Source organism: Orbicella franksi, chromosome 10, assembly GCF_964199315.1.
Source record: "Orbicella franksi chromosome 10, jaOrbFran1.1, whole genome shotgun sequence".
In the NCBI taxonomy this organism is placed as follows: Eukaryota; Metazoa; Cnidaria; class Anthozoa; order Scleractinia; family Merulinidae; genus Orbicella; species Orbicella franksi.
This window is the reverse complement of record NC_138154.1, coordinates 16,828,669-16,849,304: the sequence shown is the minus strand read 5'-3', so window position 1 is coordinate 16,849,304 and position 20,636 is coordinate 16,828,669. Positions and strand designations below refer to the sequence as shown.

The 20,636-nt window shown below is 37.5% G+C and overlaps 3 protein-coding genes across 3 annotated transcripts in view; 2 read left to right on the top strand and 1 right to left on the bottom strand.

Annotated features, from left to right (window-relative positions):
• LOC145499825 (histamine H2 receptor-like) overlaps positions 1 to 20,636 on the top strand; it is a 116,540-nt gene that overhangs the window by 35,811 nt on the left and 60,093 nt on the right. The window lies entirely within an intron of this gene.
• LOC145500652 (NSFL1 cofactor p47-like) lies at positions 190 to 10,804 on the bottom strand. Its single transcript, XM_081480169.1, has 12 exons — positions 10,618 to 10,804; positions 10,394 to 10,474; positions 8,565 to 8,608; positions 7,802 to 7,900; positions 7,224 to 7,304; positions 6,892 to 6,968; positions 4,961 to 5,049; positions 4,455 to 4,564; positions 3,705 to 3,845; positions 3,020 to 3,160; positions 2,328 to 2,387; positions 190 to 493 (listed from the first exon to the last, which is right to left on the bottom strand). Exons 1-12 carry the CDS (start codon positions 10,726 to 10,728, stop codon positions 361 to 363), a joined length of 1,167 nt encoding a protein of 388 aa, XP_081336295.1. The 5' UTR covers positions 10,729 to 10,804; the 3' UTR covers positions 190 to 360.
• Positions 10,867 to 20,545, top strand: LOC145500653 (adapter molecule crk-like). The gene is made up of 8 exons (XM_081480170.1): positions 10,867 to 11,079; positions 11,162 to 11,281; positions 12,921 to 13,062; positions 13,825 to 13,863; positions 14,793 to 14,921; positions 15,530 to 15,697; positions 15,886 to 15,969; positions 16,406 to 20,545. The coding sequence occupies exons 1-8, from the start codon at positions 11,051 to 11,053 to the stop codon at positions 16,532 to 16,534; spliced, it is 840 nt and encodes a 279-aa protein (XP_081336296.1). The 5' UTR covers positions 10,867 to 11,050; the 3' UTR covers positions 16,535 to 20,545.

Sequence of the window (20,636 nt, the reverse complement as noted above, 5' to 3'; positions counted from 1 at the left end):
CTATCGTATAACTATAGGGCGTTGTCTACACGAAGAACTAAATTTCAGAAGCTTGAACACAGAACACAACTAAACATTCGCTACATGACGGAAATTTTATTCGTTAAGAGAGACTTTCCTAGAAGCACTTCTCATAGAAGTTCATTTATAATTGTTTTCAGAAATAGCTGAAGGGCAATAAAAAGTTACTAACGCCATAAAGCCCATCAAATGTAGTCCAGGAGTTCGACTTCACTCTTTACAACCAATAAGAAGACTGAATTCAAAATCGGACTCACGTGTTTTCAATCACGTGCGTGTCGAGTGCATTTTGATTCAGTACCAGACCTCCTCGTCCATCATCAACAACCAGGTTTTCACTCACTTGAGCCGCTGAACAATCACAGCATTTAAAAGCTTTGCTTCGGACAGTTTCTGGGAGTCATCCATAAGTTCTTTATTTGGAAACGTTGTCATGAGGACAAAGTTCATTCCTGCCATTTGCGGCCTTGAGCTGTACGTTCAGTAGGCTAAGTTAAGGCAAAATAGCGAAAGGCGTAGTGCATCTCAGCTGACTGGCAGATTCGGCACAAACGTTGCAAAATCTCGGTTTTTTAGCTCCCTGAAATAAATACTAAATGGTTTGAACCCAGGAGTATCAGTAGTCTGTATAGTGTGATCGTCTGGGTGAGGGTAGTTCTCAAAAGAACTGTTGTTGATGACCGACTTTACGACAATCTGAGCGGAAGTCATCTTCAGAGTCAACTGAAATGTGCCTGTTAGTCGATGGTGTCAAAATTCTGGTCCATTTAAAAAGATTGGTCCGTTTTGCCGTGAAGGTATTGGCTAAAATAATAAGTATTGACTGTGGATATTAAAAAAAAAAAGCACACACACACACACACACACAAAAAAAAAAAAAAAACTGAGTAACGAAACCACATTTAGTTGAAATCAGAAATTTTAAACTGGAATAAAAAGTTAGCTACAAACCATCGATATCTGTTAGGAGGTGTTTATTGCAAGTTGGTGTACCAGCTTTCGCAGAGGAGTCAGTGTCGAAAATAGTTTGCACTGTAGGTTAAGCATTGAGCAGTATCAATTCTGTGGTTTGTAAGCTGATGTTCAACAGTGTGATTGTTTACATTACCATTTCTCTTGCTCATTCGTGTTGCTTATGGGAATCTTCCATAACATAAACGGCAAACATTAGCTTTTCAATTTTTCTATCAACGACGTAAGCTGACTAGTCCTCAAAAGACGTCAAGAATTGTAGTTTACCTAATCGTTCATTTTTGGTAAGCTTCAGAAGCGGCACATCAGGCGAATTTGAATTTTTGAATTACACCTTATCTCTGGTATCTGAGCAACATAACTACGTTACTCGAAGTGCATCCCTACAACATTTAAATCCCCGTTTCTCCAGAATAAATATAAGGAAATTTTGCCCCACTGTTATTGGATGTTACTATTGGAATGACCGTCCTTTATCTATGAGTAACTTAGCGACTAGAAAACGTTTTTAAAAAGCACTCTTCCAGTATTATTTTGCTCAGTATTAATTAATTCATACCTCTTCCTCTCCAATGTTAAGTTAACTATTTTACCCTAATTATTATTGTCAATTAAACAAGGGCATCTAATTAGCTTGCTTTATTTTTGCTCTTTTCCATTTCTCCTCTTACTTCTCTACTTTATATTTATCTTTGTAATTTTAGAATGGAATAAATAAATAAATAAAAAAAATGAAAAATAAATTTGATCGAGCCATGGTTTGTATTTGGCGAGACCAAACGAGTCTCATAAGCCGCCGAAGAGTACCAATAAAGAGACGATTAGGTATTTAACGTAATCAAATTCGGTCAAGTGACCATGATATCGTAGGTCAGTGACTTGATATCACAAGATATCAGGACAGTAGACACGGCTTCTGATTGGCTAATGGCGGGTTTTGGTACGGTAATCAATGAAATTTCTTTTGGGAAATGCGTTCGTTTCTTACGAAAAACTTCCTTTCGTTTGGGGAACACCAATACGACGCCCTTAAAAACGCTCTAATGTAGTTCAACTACATGAAAAGCTCAAGAAAATCACGAAGTTCACACTTTGCACCCGAATTTGACACACTTCTAAGTTCGCCAGTAATGTTATGCAAAATATGAAGAGCTGTATGCGAAAATGGCTACTCATCTAAACCGTTTTACTCTTGTGCATCCTTAACCGTTTGGATGACTGAAATCTGATTCTCCTTACCAAATCAGTCCATTGTCAAGGGAGAACATGCGGCGACCTGTGAGGAGAATTAGTTTTTTGAGCTCCGTACTTATCTTTTTTGGGTCAAAGGATACGCACAGATGAATCGTCGAATATCTCCAACTGTATGGGAGTGGTTGAATTTCGAAACCATACTGAAAGAAAAACAGCTGATATGTTAGTTAGAACGTCAAACTGAGGGCTGATTAAACCACGCAAATGGGGAAACTCTTTCCCCACAGAGATAAAACCGTTTGTAGTGCATACATCAGTTAGATATTCACTTATTCCTCTAATGTTTGCCAGGCAAAATTTCAATTCCAGTAATGTATGTTACTGTCTGCGAAAACTGGATATCTGTTTTGAAATACCTTGCGAATGCTGCGCACAAGAGTTTCAGTGGCCACCCCTTATTTCATGTAAAGGTACAATTTCTAGAGGGGAGATGCTGGAGGTTGTGACGGTCGCCGTGCACAGCGAAAAATGCCAGGAAAACAAATAGGAGCGTTGACGGCCGCGACGAGCCGCGAAGCAAATGTGGGAAACAAATAAAAGCTGTGACAGCCGCACTATAAAATGGCGGGAAATACACGTACGTAGTAGTTGGGACTACTAACCCCGACTCAAAATGGAGGGAAACAAGTGAAGCTATCACAGCGGCAGCGAAAAATGGCGGAAAACGAATAGTAGCTGTCATGGCCGTGGTTCAATGCCTATATATTTTATACTCACTGTTGACAACATTTTGCACATATTGTGAGTGAAAATGAAACACGTGTCAACTTACCGTGTTCCATCAGCCAGTCGAATCTGTATGCTGGTTACGGGCTGTGACTCGTCCAAAGGTGTCGCTGGTACCGCTGGCTTACTGTCGGCCTGTGCAGCTTGCTGTTCTGTAGAGTGACTGAACTTCACTTGTGGAGCTGGACTAAGGAATAAAATAACAAAAAAATAATCAACGACTGTGAAAATCTTTTGGTTACTCATCGATTTGCTTGAAAAGCCAGATCTCTCTTCTGTACAGTGCAAACGTTTGAGAGTAATATATATATATATATATATATATATATATATATATATATATATATATATATATATATATATATATATATATATATATATATATATATATATATATATATATCTGGAATTAAGGAACGAAGAACCAAAGGAAACAAAGAATGCAGAACGAATGAACGAACGAAGGGAAGAAAGAACAAAAGAGAGCAAAACGAAGAGGGACAGTCCTAAGCTTATAAAAGGAGTCTCAGACTTTAAACTGAGTTTCGATCTCCGCCGCTCTCTCGAGTCGCTCTAAGTAACCCCGCCCAGCGCTGGCCCCTTTCCCGAACAACGACTGGTAATCAAGCTTACTTTTTAAAAACTATATGTTATTGTAGTAGAAAACCTTTCAAACATGTTTACACTGTAAGCTTTGCTGTTGGCTTGAGTCCTCATTCTTCTAAACCCACCTTCCTAATTTATGTCCTGCACCAGAAAATGCCTGGACTTTGGGTTTGGGTGGAGGGACGTAGTCTTCATGTCGGTGATCCTCCATGTTCACATGGACTTCTCCTCTCCGTGACTGCCTCAACAATTCCTGTGGAATCTCTCTACAGAGCAAGACAAGTGAACAAACAGAGTGACATGCAACTTACATGAAAGTTGGTATCTTGTGGTTAAGGGGAGGGGTGGGTAGCAATGAGGGTTAAGACAAACCAAACGGACAACACTTAGACATAAACACTTTCCACTATTCACCTCTTCAGGGTTCGCATATTTGTTTAAATTCGCTCCAAACTTTCTTTCTCCCATATTTATTTCAAATCCACAACAGAACAGCTCGTTCTCCATCTTTCTTTACATATGTTTTAAGGGTTTATGCCCGGGAGTTCATGTGACCTTCCTCTACAAACCATGTTTTAGAGTAGAATAAAGGTCTAGTTGGGAAAGACAAATGACCGAGTTACAAACGGTGGACAACACTGTCTACATGATAAATTACCATGGAAAAAGGTAGAGAGCGTTGCTGGTAATACTTACACTCATCTACTGGATAGACATTTGTTTAATAGCATTACCCGTCTTTCGGTTCAACCAGGATCTTAAAGCTCTTTACAGCTGATAACTAGATATGGCCGAGGCAAGGATTGTCGAAAAGTGCATAGCCTGCCTATAACACCTTTAACAATTTCAATGTCAAAATTTGCAAGATTCCCTACCCTCGCTTGACAGAATTCAGGAATTGCTCATTTGCGGGATCTTCGAAGGATCTTAAAGGACCATCATCGACAGAAAAGCCATTGGACCAGAACTTCAAAACAACTTCTTTCTGGAAAGAGTTGAAAACACCAGAAAGCAAATTCAAATGTATTGATGAATAAATGCTTCAAAACATTTTAATTCAGTTTATCACAAAAAATATTCTTAATTTATGACACAAGAATTGGGAAGCTTTGTTGCTTTAGTTATAATGTTCATTTCTACTTAAAAATGGCCTTTTAAATTCTTTGGGGCCAATCTTTCAAGTCAAACATATTCCAATGTACACATTGAGCCCAAATCTTCTTAATATAAATCTAATGGTTAATACATTTTGCAGATCAGCTGCTGACAAGCAGACAACAAACAAACAAACAAACAAACAAACAAAAAACAAATGTATAAATAAATAAATAAATAAATAAATAAAAAAGTACTTCCACAGAAGAACTTCAAGGTAGCTTACTGTTTGCTGTTGACTGTTGCTTTGTCTGTTTGATATTGTTTCTGGAAGAGGTTGTGAACTTTCAGCCTCTGTGTCTCCAAGGCGATATCCTGTAAGGACAATGAAATAAAAGGATGGTGTTAGCTATTATTATACCTTGAACTCACTATCTCTTTTCTGATTGGCCAAAACCGTATAGTGAATTTTTTAAATCAGTGCGTGTGACGTCATATAGCTACAGATTATACAATAATCATGTTAAGGACACTCAAGGTCACAGGTAATTGTATCAAGTTTGCGTGTTTTGTGTTGCTTGCTGTCAGTGAAGAAGCAAAAACATGACTTCCATTTCTTTTTTCGTTCGATGTATCATAAAACAATTATTAGATAGTTTCTGTTTTTGTGACATCCAGAATAATCAAGGTCTCAGTAAGGGTTATCAGCCTCAATCTTCGGCTTTGGCTGATAACCCCTTACTCAACCTTGATAATTCTGGATATCACAAAAACCTTATCCAAAAATTGTTTATAAAAAGTTGATCTCAATCCAAACTGGCCCACCCCATTTTTTATAGCTCCTTTGGACTTGACTAAACTCTTCATCCCAGCCTGCTTATAGTGCCTAACAGATTTCCAATACCCATTTTAAACACATGTACACCTAGGTGGAGAGAGGAACTCTGAGAGTTACACATCTTGTCCAAGAACACAACGCAACAACCTCGGCCCAGGCCATGGGAAACTTGATCTGCCATTTTCAATTCATGCCTGATCACTGTACCTGGGTTTTGGGCAAGGTCCTTTACTCTCACCGAGTCTCTCTTCACTCAGGAATATAAATGAGTCTCGTAAAATTGTTTCCCAAACTACCAATTGAAATTGCTGCAAGACTAACACGCTTAGGGTTTTCAAATTGAAATAAAATGGCAGGTCTGGAGGAAATTGTAAAGTAGGCAGGGCACTATTGGGTTGCAATAAGGCTGCCCATTTGAAGAAGAGTGCTGAAGTGGGTTGCCCCCTTACAGGGTTACCCCTCCTGCATTGGGTGGTGGTGCTGGAAATTCTGGTGTATTTTTTAACAGCTGAGAGTGATTTTGTTGGAGAACACACTGTATTCTAACAAGAGTTTATTGACAACTCGCTCATTGCAAGATGAAGTTTCTTTGGAAGTTCACATATAAAATGATACATCATGCTTTTCATTCCATTGTACTTGCTACATTGTAAATTGTCATGTTTGGCTTGCAATTCTATTTAATTGAACTGCGAATTATAACATGAATCAACTGTAATTTTATTATTATTATTATTATTATTATTATTATTATTATTTTAAGTCCTTAAAGTCTTGCCGCTTTTAACTTATGGTGCCAAGTTCAATCCATGAGCCTAGGGCAGTCATAAGTCTGCTGGATTACTTGATGGATAGAGTCCTCCTAAGTATGTGAGCAGTTCCAAGGAGGACGGTCTTCTGTAGCTCTGTTATTCTAATATTGCCTGGGATCTTGCCGATGTAGTTTTCTGTTCCCTTCTTGACAAGTCCGTTATTATTATTATTATTATTATTATTATTATTAGTATTATTATTATTATTGTTATTATTGTCCTCATGTAATGTTTGCTTAGAGTCCTTAGGGCCTAGACCAAACCATGGTCCTGGGGTACTAGGGGATAGCCAGTTTTTAGCTTGATTATTATTATTATTATTATTATTATTATTATTATTATTATTATTATTATTATTATTATTATTATTTCAATTTTGCAAGTTCAAAAAAAAAGGTTCAATGTCAAGATAATTTTAGTTTTTTTAATGAAAAAGGGCTGTAGAAGAATCAGGTCCATAGTCATTGTGTGGTTCAGCTTCACATGGTTCCCAGTTGAGAGAAGACTGGTCTTTCATTGATGTTAGTCCTTAGCTCTCAAGTCACTGATTTGTACTTTAAATCTCACCTGCACCCTTAAAAGCTGGCTGGTGGCGTACCGATGGTCCAGCGATATCTTCATCGCCAACAACTTCAGCCCCATGTCTACAATGAAAATACAGTTACTGTCTTTGAATTCCCACAGGCTACATTTTACAACATTTTATTTGGAAACAATCAGCTCAAAATATAGATCTGACAACTTGATTTTCCTGGTTAAAAAAGCATCTGTAGTTTTTTTAACTGTCTATTCTGTCATACAACACAAACAAAACTCCTACCCAGCAACACTTTTTGCTGCAAGCTTGAGGCTCAACAGATCATAAAAGAAAAGAATTGTCAGGCAGGAAACAGTCATACCTTTTTGCCTCATCAAATATACTCTGTGTAACATCATCTGATGTTTGCTTTTTCCTTGGAGGACCAAGAATTTGCTGCCCACTAGCAAGTGAACAAAAATATGGAGAAAATGACTCAGATTACTCAATGGGTTAAAATCAAACTATCTATGGCAGTTTTTGAAATTATATGCATTTTGAACCACTATTTTATGTGAAACATGAATTGATCAACATGACATGAGTGTGGGATCAAGAAAAAATCTGAGTCCCTGACAGGAATCGAACCCATGACCTCCCGAACACCAAGCAGGTGCTCTATCCAGTGAGCTATGAGAACTCATGGAGAGCAAGGTCATTTAACTGAGTTCATATGTGACAGGCATCCTGCATACTGCTAGAATCAGCACTGTCGAAGTCATCGTGAGTAGTGATAAGTGAATAGATGGTAATTTTTTTATGATGTCTGTCCATAAGTAACAACATGAGGATGACTGTCAGTAAAGACTGACTCTGGTTTACAATACCACTGACACTTCAGTGATTGATTTGTTCACAAGAACTAAACTGTATCTTGTGGCACTTCAAAGGACACCCTACCTTCTCTCAGAGCCACCAGCATAAAAGGCCTGACCTTCCTCGTCATCACTGTCATTATTGCCTGTTGCTTGCATGCTTGCCAGGGATGCAACATTCCGTCTAAAAAATAAGTTTGACTTTGAATCGTATTTTACTTTGGCCTCAAGTTCTTAAACATCTAGGAAAACCAAAATGTCACATTCTTAGTGGTTCATGTTGCAATACATGTACATGTAAGCAATGTTTGCAAGTTGATACTGATGAAAAATTAAGGGTGCATTCCTTTGGGATGATCTGGATCAGGATCAGTGATCAAAGATCATTTGGATCAAAGTACATGTTCATCAAACGAACTGACGATTCGGACCAAAGTGGATCCATTGGTTCCTTTGATGCACCATGATCTTGATCGCTGTCAATCCAGATCCAAGTCATCCCAAAGGAATGCACCTAAACTTATCAACTTACAAAAATATTTATTAGCTGTCTTATCAAATACTGAATTGCAGCCACAATAATAATTCCTTTGTCCTTTCCTGACAAATCAGCTTTTGGCAGCTACAGCATGCTCGAATATTAACAGTGATGTCTTTTATTGCTGGAAGACATCATTTTGAATATATATGTGGAATTTACCCAAAATGAAGATGGAGAAACGTACTTCTTCAAGTTGATAAGTTAGTTTTAAAATTATGCATTCAGTCATACATGTAATATCTCCCAACTGTGCACGCGTAAAGAATAGTACTGTAAGTTATTCATTATCATGACAAATGTGACTTACCCTGCATGACTTGGAACATTTTGTCTTGGTTTAGAACTTGGCTGCTGTTAAAGAGAAAAAACAACAATATTGTTTATACTGAAGGCTGTATAAAACTTACTAAAGCCCTAAAAAGCTTAAGTTGCTAAAATTATTTTTTCCCAGAATACCAGATGAATGATAGGGTATCAGACTGTTAAGCACTTTAACTGGACTTCAGAGGATTGTGTGGCATTCTGAGCAATTAAGGACGTTCCCACTAACTGTTTCTGCACATCCTTATCGCATGTAAATTCACATGCCACGTTATGCAATGAGTGCATGCTAAGTAATAAAATGAACATTGATAGGGCAGATGGCCATTGCTATAACTTTGCTTTGATTTAATGATCTTGGACATTCGGTGAGCCCTATTTTTCTTCTGATGGATCATTTTCTCGACCGATTGTCTACGTTTAGCGAAAAAATAGAGAAAATCTATTGATTAGAAGTTTAATTTTTTTGCAAAAATTATGCAACATCAAATTCCATTCTTTTTAGCTCTTTGTTTATCTGTGTGGCGGTTTCAAATGCCTCTTGAAGGGTCAAGTTTTGTGAAAATGTTGGCAAAACTTGGAATCATTTACCCAACAGACCCACTTCTGCAATCTGATATGACTAAGATCGTTTGCCTCTGTTGACTCACCTTCGATATCTTTAACTATAAACCCCAGTAGACCATGCTGAATTAGACGTGCCAATTTTTTCAAAATCAGGGTAGTTTTCCACATGCTTTATCTCTGAAATGAAGTCGGTGACCCCCAATTTTTTTTGCCTATCTAACAGATAACTCACTATCTGACTGCAGTGAAAATTTAGAAAAAAATCTATTGACTGGAAAATTTTCGTACGAATGTCCTTAACTCTCACAGTGCCCCTCTTCACCAATGTGAGGTTAATAGCAAACTCTCAGCAGAATAACCTAACAAAATACCGAGGGGAACCAGCAATGAACAAGAATCCCGTCCATGTTACAAAAACAAATTGCTTATTAGTGAAAATCTTGTTTGAAGACCATGTTTGCTTTGAAACATATTAAAAATCACAAATCATTCAGATTTTAATAGCTTCTCCAGACTTGTAAAAAATGTGAAGTGAACAAGTCCTTTGAAAGTTGCCCCGTAATGCATTGCTGAATATACTTATAACTTCATGTACAATGTATACCTATGGATTGAGTCATTAGATTAGTTGTGTATGCAGATTACCTATCCATACCCCTCTTCATTCAGTGTAGGTTATGCTGAAGATCTTTGTCGTGATTGGTGCGCACATTTATATTTGCTGGTGCTCGCGTATAAGCGCTTCACTACACAAGGTGAATTGGTGTGACAACTATGAGTTCTTAACTTCTCTTTATCTCCTATATCCTGGCCAAAAACTGGCATCTTATGATCCATTTGAGTCCAAATTTTCCCACCTGCGTTTTCTTAATGTTTTTACTATACTGTAGCATTCTTCAGCATGGGACTTTGGCCGCTTGCCAGGCGCATGGCATGGAATTTAAAAAGCCTTGGTGTATCTTTGGCGTGGAAGTCTTGCAGAATGCACCCTGGTGGGCATCTCAAGTATATGAGGTCACAGCACCCCCGCTCCTTTGTCCAAAGGTGCGCGCATGCTAATGCCCAAGGGTACACAGTGGATTGAGGAATGGCTTAATTTAGTAATTCACAATTCAGTTTTTCGGAAATTGGATTATATGAGGCCCAAGAGTTTAACCTGAAGGCAACATGTAAGCTTATATCAGCCTCAATAAATTAACCACACAATTGCTGAAATTATATAGATGTGTCAAACAACTTATGTGATACCTTGTGAGTTTCTTCTGGAGTTTCATGCACAACACTGTCATCCTCGTCTCCCATCGTATCATAAAAACTACTAAGAGCTAGCTAGAATAAAATAAAACACATCAAAACGGACGGATCGACAGAAAGGAGGAAGTAAAACATCAGTGCCATTAGTCAGCTTATTGTGCTTGTGTTTAAACACAGAAACCCTTTAGAAGATCCCCAAAATACACTAGATTACTCACATTGAGATCCCAGCCAGATGATTCCAAATAAAACTGAGCACGCTCGACATCAACGTCAGTCACTCCGGAAAATTCAGCGACAAGCCTATTTCTTTCACCTTCGTCCGCCATGTTGAATAGAAGATCACGTGGGAGAACGCGATGGAGACTGGGCACCGAAGAAAAGAACCCTTCCCTTCGACGCCTGCCCACCCCTTTTAGCAAAGCGAGTGTTTCCTGTGTTTTTCGTGTTGGTGTGTTTGGTTCCTTGATCTCTCGTTTTACCACGGCTGTTTGGATGCCACGCACGGAATAACGACATAACAGCGATCTTTTATGTGGAGGAAAACGTACTTAGGGTGATTTAATCACGACGATGTTCTAGGTTGTGAAGCAACTGTTTGTAATCGGTGTTTCACTTCAGAACGATAAGATTTCCACGACGGATATCAGTATGAACCGTTCCAATCCTAACCAGCTCAGGTACACTGTGACTGATCACTTGCTTACAATCAGAGTTTTTTTTTAACACTGCTAATTGCGTTATATTACTGTGCCATTTCAGTTGTTATCTTGGTCGCCTAACTCGGGACAGAACTACGAAATATTTGCTAGGAAAGAAACCTGGTACATATCTGATACGCGACAGCTCGTCAATTCCTGGAGATTTTGTTCTTGCTGTGAGGTTAGTGGAATCATAGCAGAGTTTTGTGATGCTTTAAACGATTTAAAATTCTGATCACATTGCTCTTTTATAATCAATGTCATTTCAACGATCGCCAAATATACGCTTAGCTAAGCAAACTTCGCACATTCTTGCGCTGATGTCAAAGATTCCATCAGACAGCAAGCTTCTATAGAGTGGCTGCGCTGTAGCGATAGATCGAACATTACCCTTTCATAGTTTTAAACTTTAATGGTTTATAGCATATCTGTGTGGTCAGAGTTTTAGGTCATTTATTGTGTAATTACTGTAATTACAAAGAAAGCAAATTTTATCGTGAAATCTAAATTTGTTCGCTGCACGTCTAGTACTTAATGAATAACTGTTAAACGACGCTCTCGTGGAGTTTAAATTCACTTAAATACATTAAGAGTGATTGTCATTTTGTTATATACTTGTCAAACTACAAACAGTTTGTTCCTGGATGTTGTGATCTTAAATGAAATCTTGGATCTGTAAATTTGCATTGAACGAAAGTGAATTCTCGTATCTGTGAACATACGGTCAGATGAAAGTGCAAGTTTATTTGTCAACACTGGGATTTCGTTGTCATTTCTTGTGGTCAGTCTTCACAAGCCATGTCCTTATTAGAAATCTTCTCTCAAACAAGCAAAAACTCTACATCACTTTGTACATCATGTATATGCCACGTTTTCCGTTTTGTCTCGGGAAATAATCACAGGCATAAAGTTTAAAAACAGGAAGTAACTAAATGGAAATGGTAGTGATGGGATGACATTGGTGTGCACGTTTTGCTAACATTATTGACCGGAACCCTTATATTATTACCTGTATCTGTTTGTTTTCACATCTCAATGAGCCTGGTTATGAAAATAACAATAATTAATAGAATTAGGGATAGGGTAGTTACATGTACATGTCAAACTCGATTGTCTGGTGATCAGCTGTTATTATTCGTAAAAGGCATGTTTATCACGTAACTTTTTTTTTTTTAAAGAACAGCTTCTGTCAGTGCCTTTAAATAGCATTGTTATAATTCTACTTGTCGTAACAGATTTGTCATTATTTAAAACTGAAGCACAGGATAATGTATTTCTTGAGGTTTGATTGGCTTAGTGGCCATTAGATAACGGTCATAATACCATGCTTGACAAACATGGTTGACTAATATCATCTTCCAGTCTTTTTTTTTTTCCAAAAAAAAAAAAAAAAAAGCAAGCAAAATTTAAGGATATTTCTTGATAACTTTTGTTGGAACAATAATTAATCCACCCCCACTTGTTGGATATGACATGATTATAACCAACCTTCACTATACATCTCATAGAAACTAATTGTAGCACAGAAAATGTGTTGCATGTGATATTACCTTCAACCGGCCTCTTGTCACTGTATAAAACTTTGTTGAGTACTGTCTTCCCTCTTCTTCACCCCCTCCTGTCAGGGCTTGTCTTTCAGCGGTAAGCCGTTCCACTGGTGACTTGTTCTACCTGTAAATTGGTGGGAGTGGTAAGGTAATCATTTCACAAGGGTGATTGGATATACTAGATCTCTGTTGGTGATTTGGAGGGAACATTAATTTTGTACACTTCCACGCTACTTCATGAAAATGAAATTATTTAAATTTGTTATGTTTCAGCGAAGGTGGGAAAGTGAGTCATTACATCATCAACAGTATAGGCACTGGTTATAAAATAGGAGAGAACACCTTTCCCGACCTACATAGTATTATAGAATTTTACAAGAATCATTTTCTGGATTCTACAAACTTAACAGAACCGGTAAGTACAACATGAGTCTGTAACGTGGCAAGAGTACAAAGCAAATACAATTAAACCTCTCATTACAGATGTCTCCATAATACAGACACCTTTATATTAAGGACAGTTAATTTAATCCCAGGCAAAACAGAATTCATGTAATCTCTTCCTGTATAATACAGCCATTTCTATAATACGGCCATGTCCATTATATGGACACTCATGTCTGTCCCTTTGGTGTCTGTATCAAAGAGGTTTGACTATACAAGTTAGAGTTTGCTCAAAATATTAGCTTGCATTGGCCTAAAGTCTTATTTGATTGGCAGTAGTGATGAAAACTTAAAAACTAAATACTCATGACTATTCCTTCGCAACCATTATGGGAGTTGCATTCCAAGTAATGGCTGCCAACCCCAGTAGCAGCTGCAAAGGAGACCACATCAAGACTTAAGGACATGTAAAACATAGACAGCTATGTTCCCGTGTCTTAACACAGATCACTGTGTAACATATACAAACAATTCATTGAGAATCCCTGAAAAGGGTTTTTAGCATAATGTTGTAATCCCATGTACAGTTTTCATAGGCATCCTGTCCACATATTTTTGCAACAGAGGCTGAACTGTTTAAAATTTGTTTTGTTGAATATAAATTAAAACTGGCTTTCGATTAAACATTCATTACTGGAGCTTGTCAAATTGAAACACAGAAAAAGAGCAGTGTTCAAGACTCCTACTGTATACTAACCTGTATACTAACTTGTCTCTTTTTTCTGATTGACAGCTGTTTAGAGTACAAGCTCAGTATCCATTTACAGGAAAGGTATGTTTACTGCCTGGTAAATTAGCTAAATGAACCTTGTTTTTTCTGATTATTTTTTTGATTATCTGAACTCTCAATAGCTGTTGTTGCAGTTATCAGGGGCTTGACACACAAATGAGGCAAAAGGGTCAATTCTGCATTGTATTGACCCTTTCACCTTGTTTGTATGCCTTTCAAAACAAAAAAATATTTGACCGCAGGCTCGACTGCAATAACAACTATTATTGTTTATTTATTTATTTATTAAGCTTTGGCCTATTATTAACATATTTTAGTGGGTGCCAGTGAGTCTGAATAATCAAGTTTTGATCTTAGTATAATCTTATTACCAAGAACATCTTTGGAACATTTCTAAAAGTATTTTTCAACATTTACTTGTTGTGAAATTGAAGCAACAGCCGCAATGATGCATATGTCCTTTTGTAACCTCCAAATTTATTGTTGCTGGAGTTAGGGAGGGCTCTTACTGGAGGTAAAACAACTTCGTTAAAAGAAGGAACCAATGTCAGTTTGTATAACAAATACCTTGTGAATGCAGTGAAGGGCTGTCATTAAGTTTTGGGTCACCTGTCGGTTGCCTTGATCTTACAAACCAGAACAAACTTGTTGTTTTGTGAGTGAAGTGTATCAAGAACAGGCAAATTCACCATCCAGGGCCCATCAAACATACTAAACTGTAAAAGGTGCTCCAGGCTATGACCTTTGATATCATCCCTGCAAATACTATCACACTGACCTGGCTTGAAGTCAAATATTTTGAGAAATGAAGAGATCCGATTTCACCATGGCTACCTTGTGCTTAAACTACCCAAAGGAATGTCTTTTCCAAACCAAGCATTAGAGGAGTCTGATGTTTTGTCAGATCCAGCTGAAGGCCTTTTGTATATACATTTGTGACAAGTTCTTATGAATGTTTCAATCATGTACAGGATGCGGAGGACCTCAGTTTCAAAAAAGGTGATATTTTAGTTGTTGTGGAACAAAACGAGGAGAAGTGGTGGACTGCTATGGATGAACAAGGCAACAAAGGCCTTATTCCAGAACCATATGTTAAAAAGGTCTGTACTACAGTCACATGCTCTGCCATCCTCTGTGGTAGAAATTTGAGCTGAAAATTCTTGACTGATCCAATCAGCCGGAGGCAAAACATCTCAGAATACTTCATGTGTGCTATCCAATCACAATTTACTAGCCAACCCTATTGTAGTGCATGGAATCATTATGTTTTTCAAGCTATTGTTGACAAGGTTTTGGAACTGAGAAAACAGTTGGAAGCACAATATGATGTAAAATTGTTTTCTTAAGAGATACAATGGTCTGCGTTATTATTTAGAGTCTAGCTTTTCTGATTGTTTTTGTCCCTAAATTTTGTCTTCTCCGTTCTCCAATTTACCCTTCCACTTTGTAATGAAAGATTATTGTTTTTGTTGAAAATTTATGAGAGGGATCTTATGAATACTGCTGGGACAGACGAAATTCAAGGTCACCCTTATGAAGTAAAATTGAATTTTTATCAGGGACTGTTCATTATCTGATAATTGTTTGTTTTGTAACAGCAACTGGGCTTGGATATTGTATGGGCAAATTAAAAAAAAAAAATTAAAATTTTTAATACACCAAAAAGATACTAGACACCTGTGCTGATCAGTCCATCTTTGACTTTCAGCTTGTCGATCTTCAGCCACAACAGCAGCCAGTGTCTCCTGCACAGTCGACTGTTCTTTCCAACCTGGGAAATGACCAAAGAAGATCAATGCCTCCGCCGACAACTACAACACCAGACAATAGTAACAGAAGAACGTCCGTACCTCCCAATATGAGACCGCACCCATCGGTACAGTTTGTGTTTGTGTGACTTTCAATTGTCATGTCTTATAACCAGTAGTATCCAGAAACTGATATGAATTTTTAGTGGACTTTTGAATGTAAAGTGTGCGTAGTGTTAGATTTACTTAGATTGACTGTTGTGAGTTGGAGATAGCCAATTCCTTGAATAACTAACTTTATTTTCTTTTATGTCAGCCCGCTTTCATGGGAGGATCCATGTTAGTGCGTGCCACACGAAAACATCTGATGCCATACGATGACTCGACACTCGCTTTTGAGGTGAAATTATAGTGATATTAATAATTTTACTGTAAATGTGCCACTTCCCTCTTTTGGAGAAAATTTTCCTGTAGGGCTCAATATTGGAGACTCTGTTAGTTGTATGCCTGTTGCAAGTAACAGTTCTTACCGGTGGTTTGCAGGGGGAAGGTGTGAGGGCAACATTGTAATACAAGTGTTTTGTTATAAATAAAACGTTGTTACAGCTACAGAAAATGGCTGTGGCCACCCCAGGAAAGTTGTTAGAAATTCTGAGGGATACATGGGGAGGGGGAGGGGTGTCAAATGCCAAAATATTTAAAGGAAAGTTTGGAACACGAAGCAGGGTTGAAACTAGACAAACTGCCAAGGGTGTTGGTTTGTAGGGGGGGGGGGGGGGTATGCATACTTTCTTTAACAACACAATCCTTATTTTGTACCTTGCCTTGTTTTGCAGAAAGGAGATATCATCACGGTTCTCAAGAAACAGGATAATGGAAAGTGGTTTGGTCAGCTTGGTGACAGAACAGGATACTTCCAGTTTAACTATGTGGAGAGTATACCACAAAGTGAAAATCCAGATTGAAAAGAATTGGTGCCACAACTAAATGTAACTACTGTTGAAAATTAGGATTAGATGTAACTAGGACTTTACTGTCAATCAACTGTCAATTATCTGGGAATGTCAAATGTAATAGGCCCTGTTCAGGCAGTGTGAGCCTAATTGGTAATCTTAGGGTGATTTTCATTTATCAGGTCTGGCTGTTGTAATGAATGTTTCACAAGATAACATTGCTGATCTCTGAACCTCAAAAATGTGGCTGTAGTGGTTAGAGACCATCTTGGCTCCATATTAGCGTGGGGGCAGAGAGATGCCCAATGAGAAATTATATATTCTATGTTCCATGAGGTGCTCTTTTCTGTGTTGTGAAAACTTTGTAACCAAACATCTGTGTTTAGAATGACAGATTTCAAATTTTCTAACATCAAAACCTTCTCCCCTCTTCTCCAAAGAAAAACAAAAAATAAGTATATTTGTCTCTAGGGAAGAACATTTGATTAAAGGTGTAAGCTCAGCTGCCAGCTTTGGAACAGAACTAAAATTCAATACAGAATTCTTCATTTCACTTGTCATTACAACAATCATCTTTTGAACTATCAAGACCTGACAAATGATAAGCACTCTTTGACCACTTTCTAAGAAATTGTTGGTGTCACATACAAAAGTTGTGGACTATTTGTGATTGTTGAGAAATTTAAGTGCTGTAATGTAAAAAGCAACCAAGATATGGCACATTCAAGCACTTTGATAATAAAGACAGCTTATTCTAGCAGACCAGAAAGTTTTAGTTAGAATATTGATTGTGAGAAATCCATCTGTTGTCGTGTAAAAAGGCCCAAGTAACTATTTTATAGAGAGGTACTCCGTAATAATAATGTACTCTTAAAACTTGTGAAGCCACTTAAGTTGACCTGATTATAAAGCTGATCTCTTCTTAAATTGTTGTCAGAGTAGCCATTTAACTCTTACAGTCATTGCTTTCTTATCTTTACCTTAAAGCCAAAAAGCAATCAAGTATAAACATGGTCTTCCTGAAGGAGATTAAGGGTTTATTTGCCAAATGCTTTGCTAACTGTTTTCTTGATCGTTTGGACATCTTTTTTTTTCTTTCTATGTTCGTCATGGGCAACATATAAGGCTAACTGTTGATACAAAAATAATGAAATATTATCACAAGTAAAACACATTCAGAGAAGTTTAGTGCTCTTTATAATGTCCCTTTGTGATGTGAATTACAAATGGAATTTGATGCTGACATTTTCAGAGTGTACATAGCTTGACATTAAGTTTTGACACCACTTTGCATTGGAAAATTTGCTTTCAAGTGGATGAGTGCGAGAGTCAAGCTGCTGTTACGTGAATCTGTCGATGACGTGTTAAGAAAACAGTAATGGATGAATGAATGAATGCAACTGAATATGCTGTTCTTGAAGTGCGTGTAACTGATTACTGCTGGTCAATGATTACAACTAAATATGCATTTCCCAGATTCTTCTGTGTACATGCTGGTAGAACTTGTGGATTATGATGGCCTGGGATGCACATTTATTGATGCACCCTTAATTTTATACGGTCAGAGAGATGTTACGTCAAGCATCAAAATTCTTGAGCAGTAGAATTTCTGTAAATCTATTGCTTAGTGATGTTGACAATTTCTTGATGTTGCTATCAGTAGACTAAGTGATGCTAGACAAACAAAATGATATGTAGAACACAATAAGCCACTTCCTGATTACACTTCAGCTTCTTTCTTGAAGCGTGTCTTCATGCCCATCCTTTCATATGAAAATGAGATTTCATTCACATGCAAATTAAACTTGTTTTCTAATGAATGGCTGTGCACCAGGCCTCGCTTTGATAGAGAGGCTTAGATCAACTTGGAAATGGGCTTTTGCTAGGTCCTGGTTTACACATACAAAGCAAGCACAAGCAGCATATGTGCAGACGGAGAAACATTTAGTTAAGGCAATAATAAACGACACATCACCACATCTGCTTATAATTCTTGCTCTTATGCTTGGGTTGTTTCTGCAAAGCAGCCCTAACTAACAATAATATTATTTGTATATTAATACCTGTCTCAATTCTGCTTATCTTTCTCCTCTATGCCACCATAAACCCTGTAAAATGTCAGTAACTAGTATTGCTTCATTGCATTCTTGTTCTTAAAGTAATTCAATTTGATTCATGCTTTAACCTGCATCATTGAGTTACATTTATGATGCATGTGGGATGTTTGGAGTGCATGGAAGAAGCTTAAGAGTTGTTGCTTGAGGCAACAGCAACAACATCTAGCCTCTTGGGTACTCTCCAAACTTCCTAAGTGCATCATAACTCGATTGTGCATTGCTAAATACATGACTCAATTTTTTTATGCCATTGCCAATAGAAATAAAATAATTTCTCTCGTAAAGTGAAGTTAACTTTGCGTACTCTGATCCAGCATGCACCAAAGGATTATGCCGAGTTTCATAGTGCAGATTTGCTGAGCAATTTAATACCATTACAATGAGCCCCTCTGCCCTCATCTTAATTTGCATTCTTCAAAAATAACAGAATCTAAGTAGAAAGAACTATGAGGGGGACTGCTTGTGAAAAGTCCTCTGGAAAGACCGACTCAGCCAGTCATAAACAATTTTATTGGTACATGTAGTAAGTTTGCTGTAATAATTATTTGAACTATATGATTTTGTCAGTGATGGTAAAATCTATTAACTAGTGTATGGAAAGAATGGAAAATTAACTTCTTGTATCCTTGTTTTAGAAGACTATTTGCTATAAAGTTATTTATCCAGTAATTTATAGTATCACAAGACCTTACCAATAACTAGTAAGATTTTCTTATAAAAATTTTGAGGGTAGTTTCTGCAGTACTACAGGTTTATGTAAAATCATTCTTGTCTCCAGAGACCGCAATTCTCTTGGTCAGCGTAAAAAAGAAGCACTTCAGCCCAAGGCGGATATTTAAGCGTGCACGGTACTTATTTTTGATTTTCAGAGGTCCAGACTCTTGGATTGCGGCCTCTTACAAGAATGAAATGCAGAGATTTTTGTGTAGCTTGGTTTACGGATGGATGACAGCAGCTTACTTTATGTATTGTTATCTTAAACTTTTAACTTGAGCTATCTTTTCATATCTGATTTATAATCCAAGTCAATCATACCAGGTATGATTGACTTAAATGGTTATCACCTATAGATGTTTGTTTATGATTTAAAACTGCGTAACATACCAGGCACTACACAGTTTATCTAAGGGAGCCTGGGGCAGATCTAGGGGGGTTGGAGGGAGGCGGGGGTTTGGAGGAACTCCCTAAAGTAAAGAAAATGAGAACTATCACACTGACTTGGCCTCGGAATGCTGGAAATCCCATTTCGCAGGACCTCGATTTTTCGGGAGACGATGGTCTGGTACAGGGGACCACCTTCAGCGGACCGTATCTTGAACCCCCTTCTCTAAACTCCTGTGTCCACCCCAGGGAGCCACCATTTCCATTCTTTCCATGCATGCATGTTTGGTGCTCATTTCCACAGCTTTCAAATCGCATTTTGATAACAGCTCTTTTTTTTCACTTTTTGGACATACATGTGATATTCATCAGAAACATCTTCAGTTATTTCAGGGTAGTATAGTGTAAAGCCAGTCTGTCTTTATCTACGTTTTCTGTCATTTACACTTTGTACATTGTGACATTGCTGCAATCTTGACAATAAAACAATCCTGCCCCCAACCCGAACTACCCAGTTTATATTAATATCAGTGCCAAGAGTTGTAAACCTTAGGTTGTGTGGTTTGTTTATCAACACTTGATTACTGTAATGTTCTCGTAAATTTTTTAAATGGTTTGTGAAACTTAATAGTTGAATTTGTTTTCATTTTGAAAGCTGTGTAGGAAATTAAATATTTTTTTATTATTTTTGTATAAAAAAGAGAAAATCTTCCGGAACCAACTTGTCAGGAAGATATTTGGTCTGTTGGTGATGAATCTCCAGTGAGGAGTTGTCAAAATAAATTGCCCCAACGTTTTGTATTTAGCTGTCTTGTTTGTGCTTTTTTTTTTCTGTCACCTGAGACCAATATACTGTTTGTTATGGCAACTAAAATTAAGTTCTTTTTCATGGCCTA

Excerpts from the sequence above, each read along its gene's own strand:
- LOC145500653 (XM_081480170.1), top strand. The coding sequence starts at position 11,051 with ATGAACCGTTCCAATCCTAACCAGCTCAG. Across the intron at positions 13,063-13,824 it reads CTACAAACTTAACAGAACCG|CTGTTTAGAGTACAAGCTCA; the intron begins GTAAGTACAACA and ends TCTGATTGACAG. Across the intron at positions 15,698-15,885 it reads ATATGAGACCGCACCCATCG|CCCGCTTTCATGGGAGGATC; the intron begins GTACAGTTTGTG and ends CTTTTATGTCAG.
- LOC145500652 (XM_081480169.1), bottom strand. The coding sequence starts at position 10,728 with ATGGCGGACGAAGGTGAAAGAAATAGGCTTGTCGCTGAATTTTCCGGA. Across the intron at positions 7,305-7,801 it reads GCTGGTGGCTCTGAGAGAAG|TGGGCAGCAAATTCTTGGTC; the intron begins GTAGGGTGTCCT and ends TTCACTTGCTAG. Across the intron at positions 2,388-3,019 it reads CGACTGGCTGATGGAACACG|TATGGTTTCGAAATTCAACC; the intron begins GTAAGTTGACAC and ends TTTTTCTTTCAG.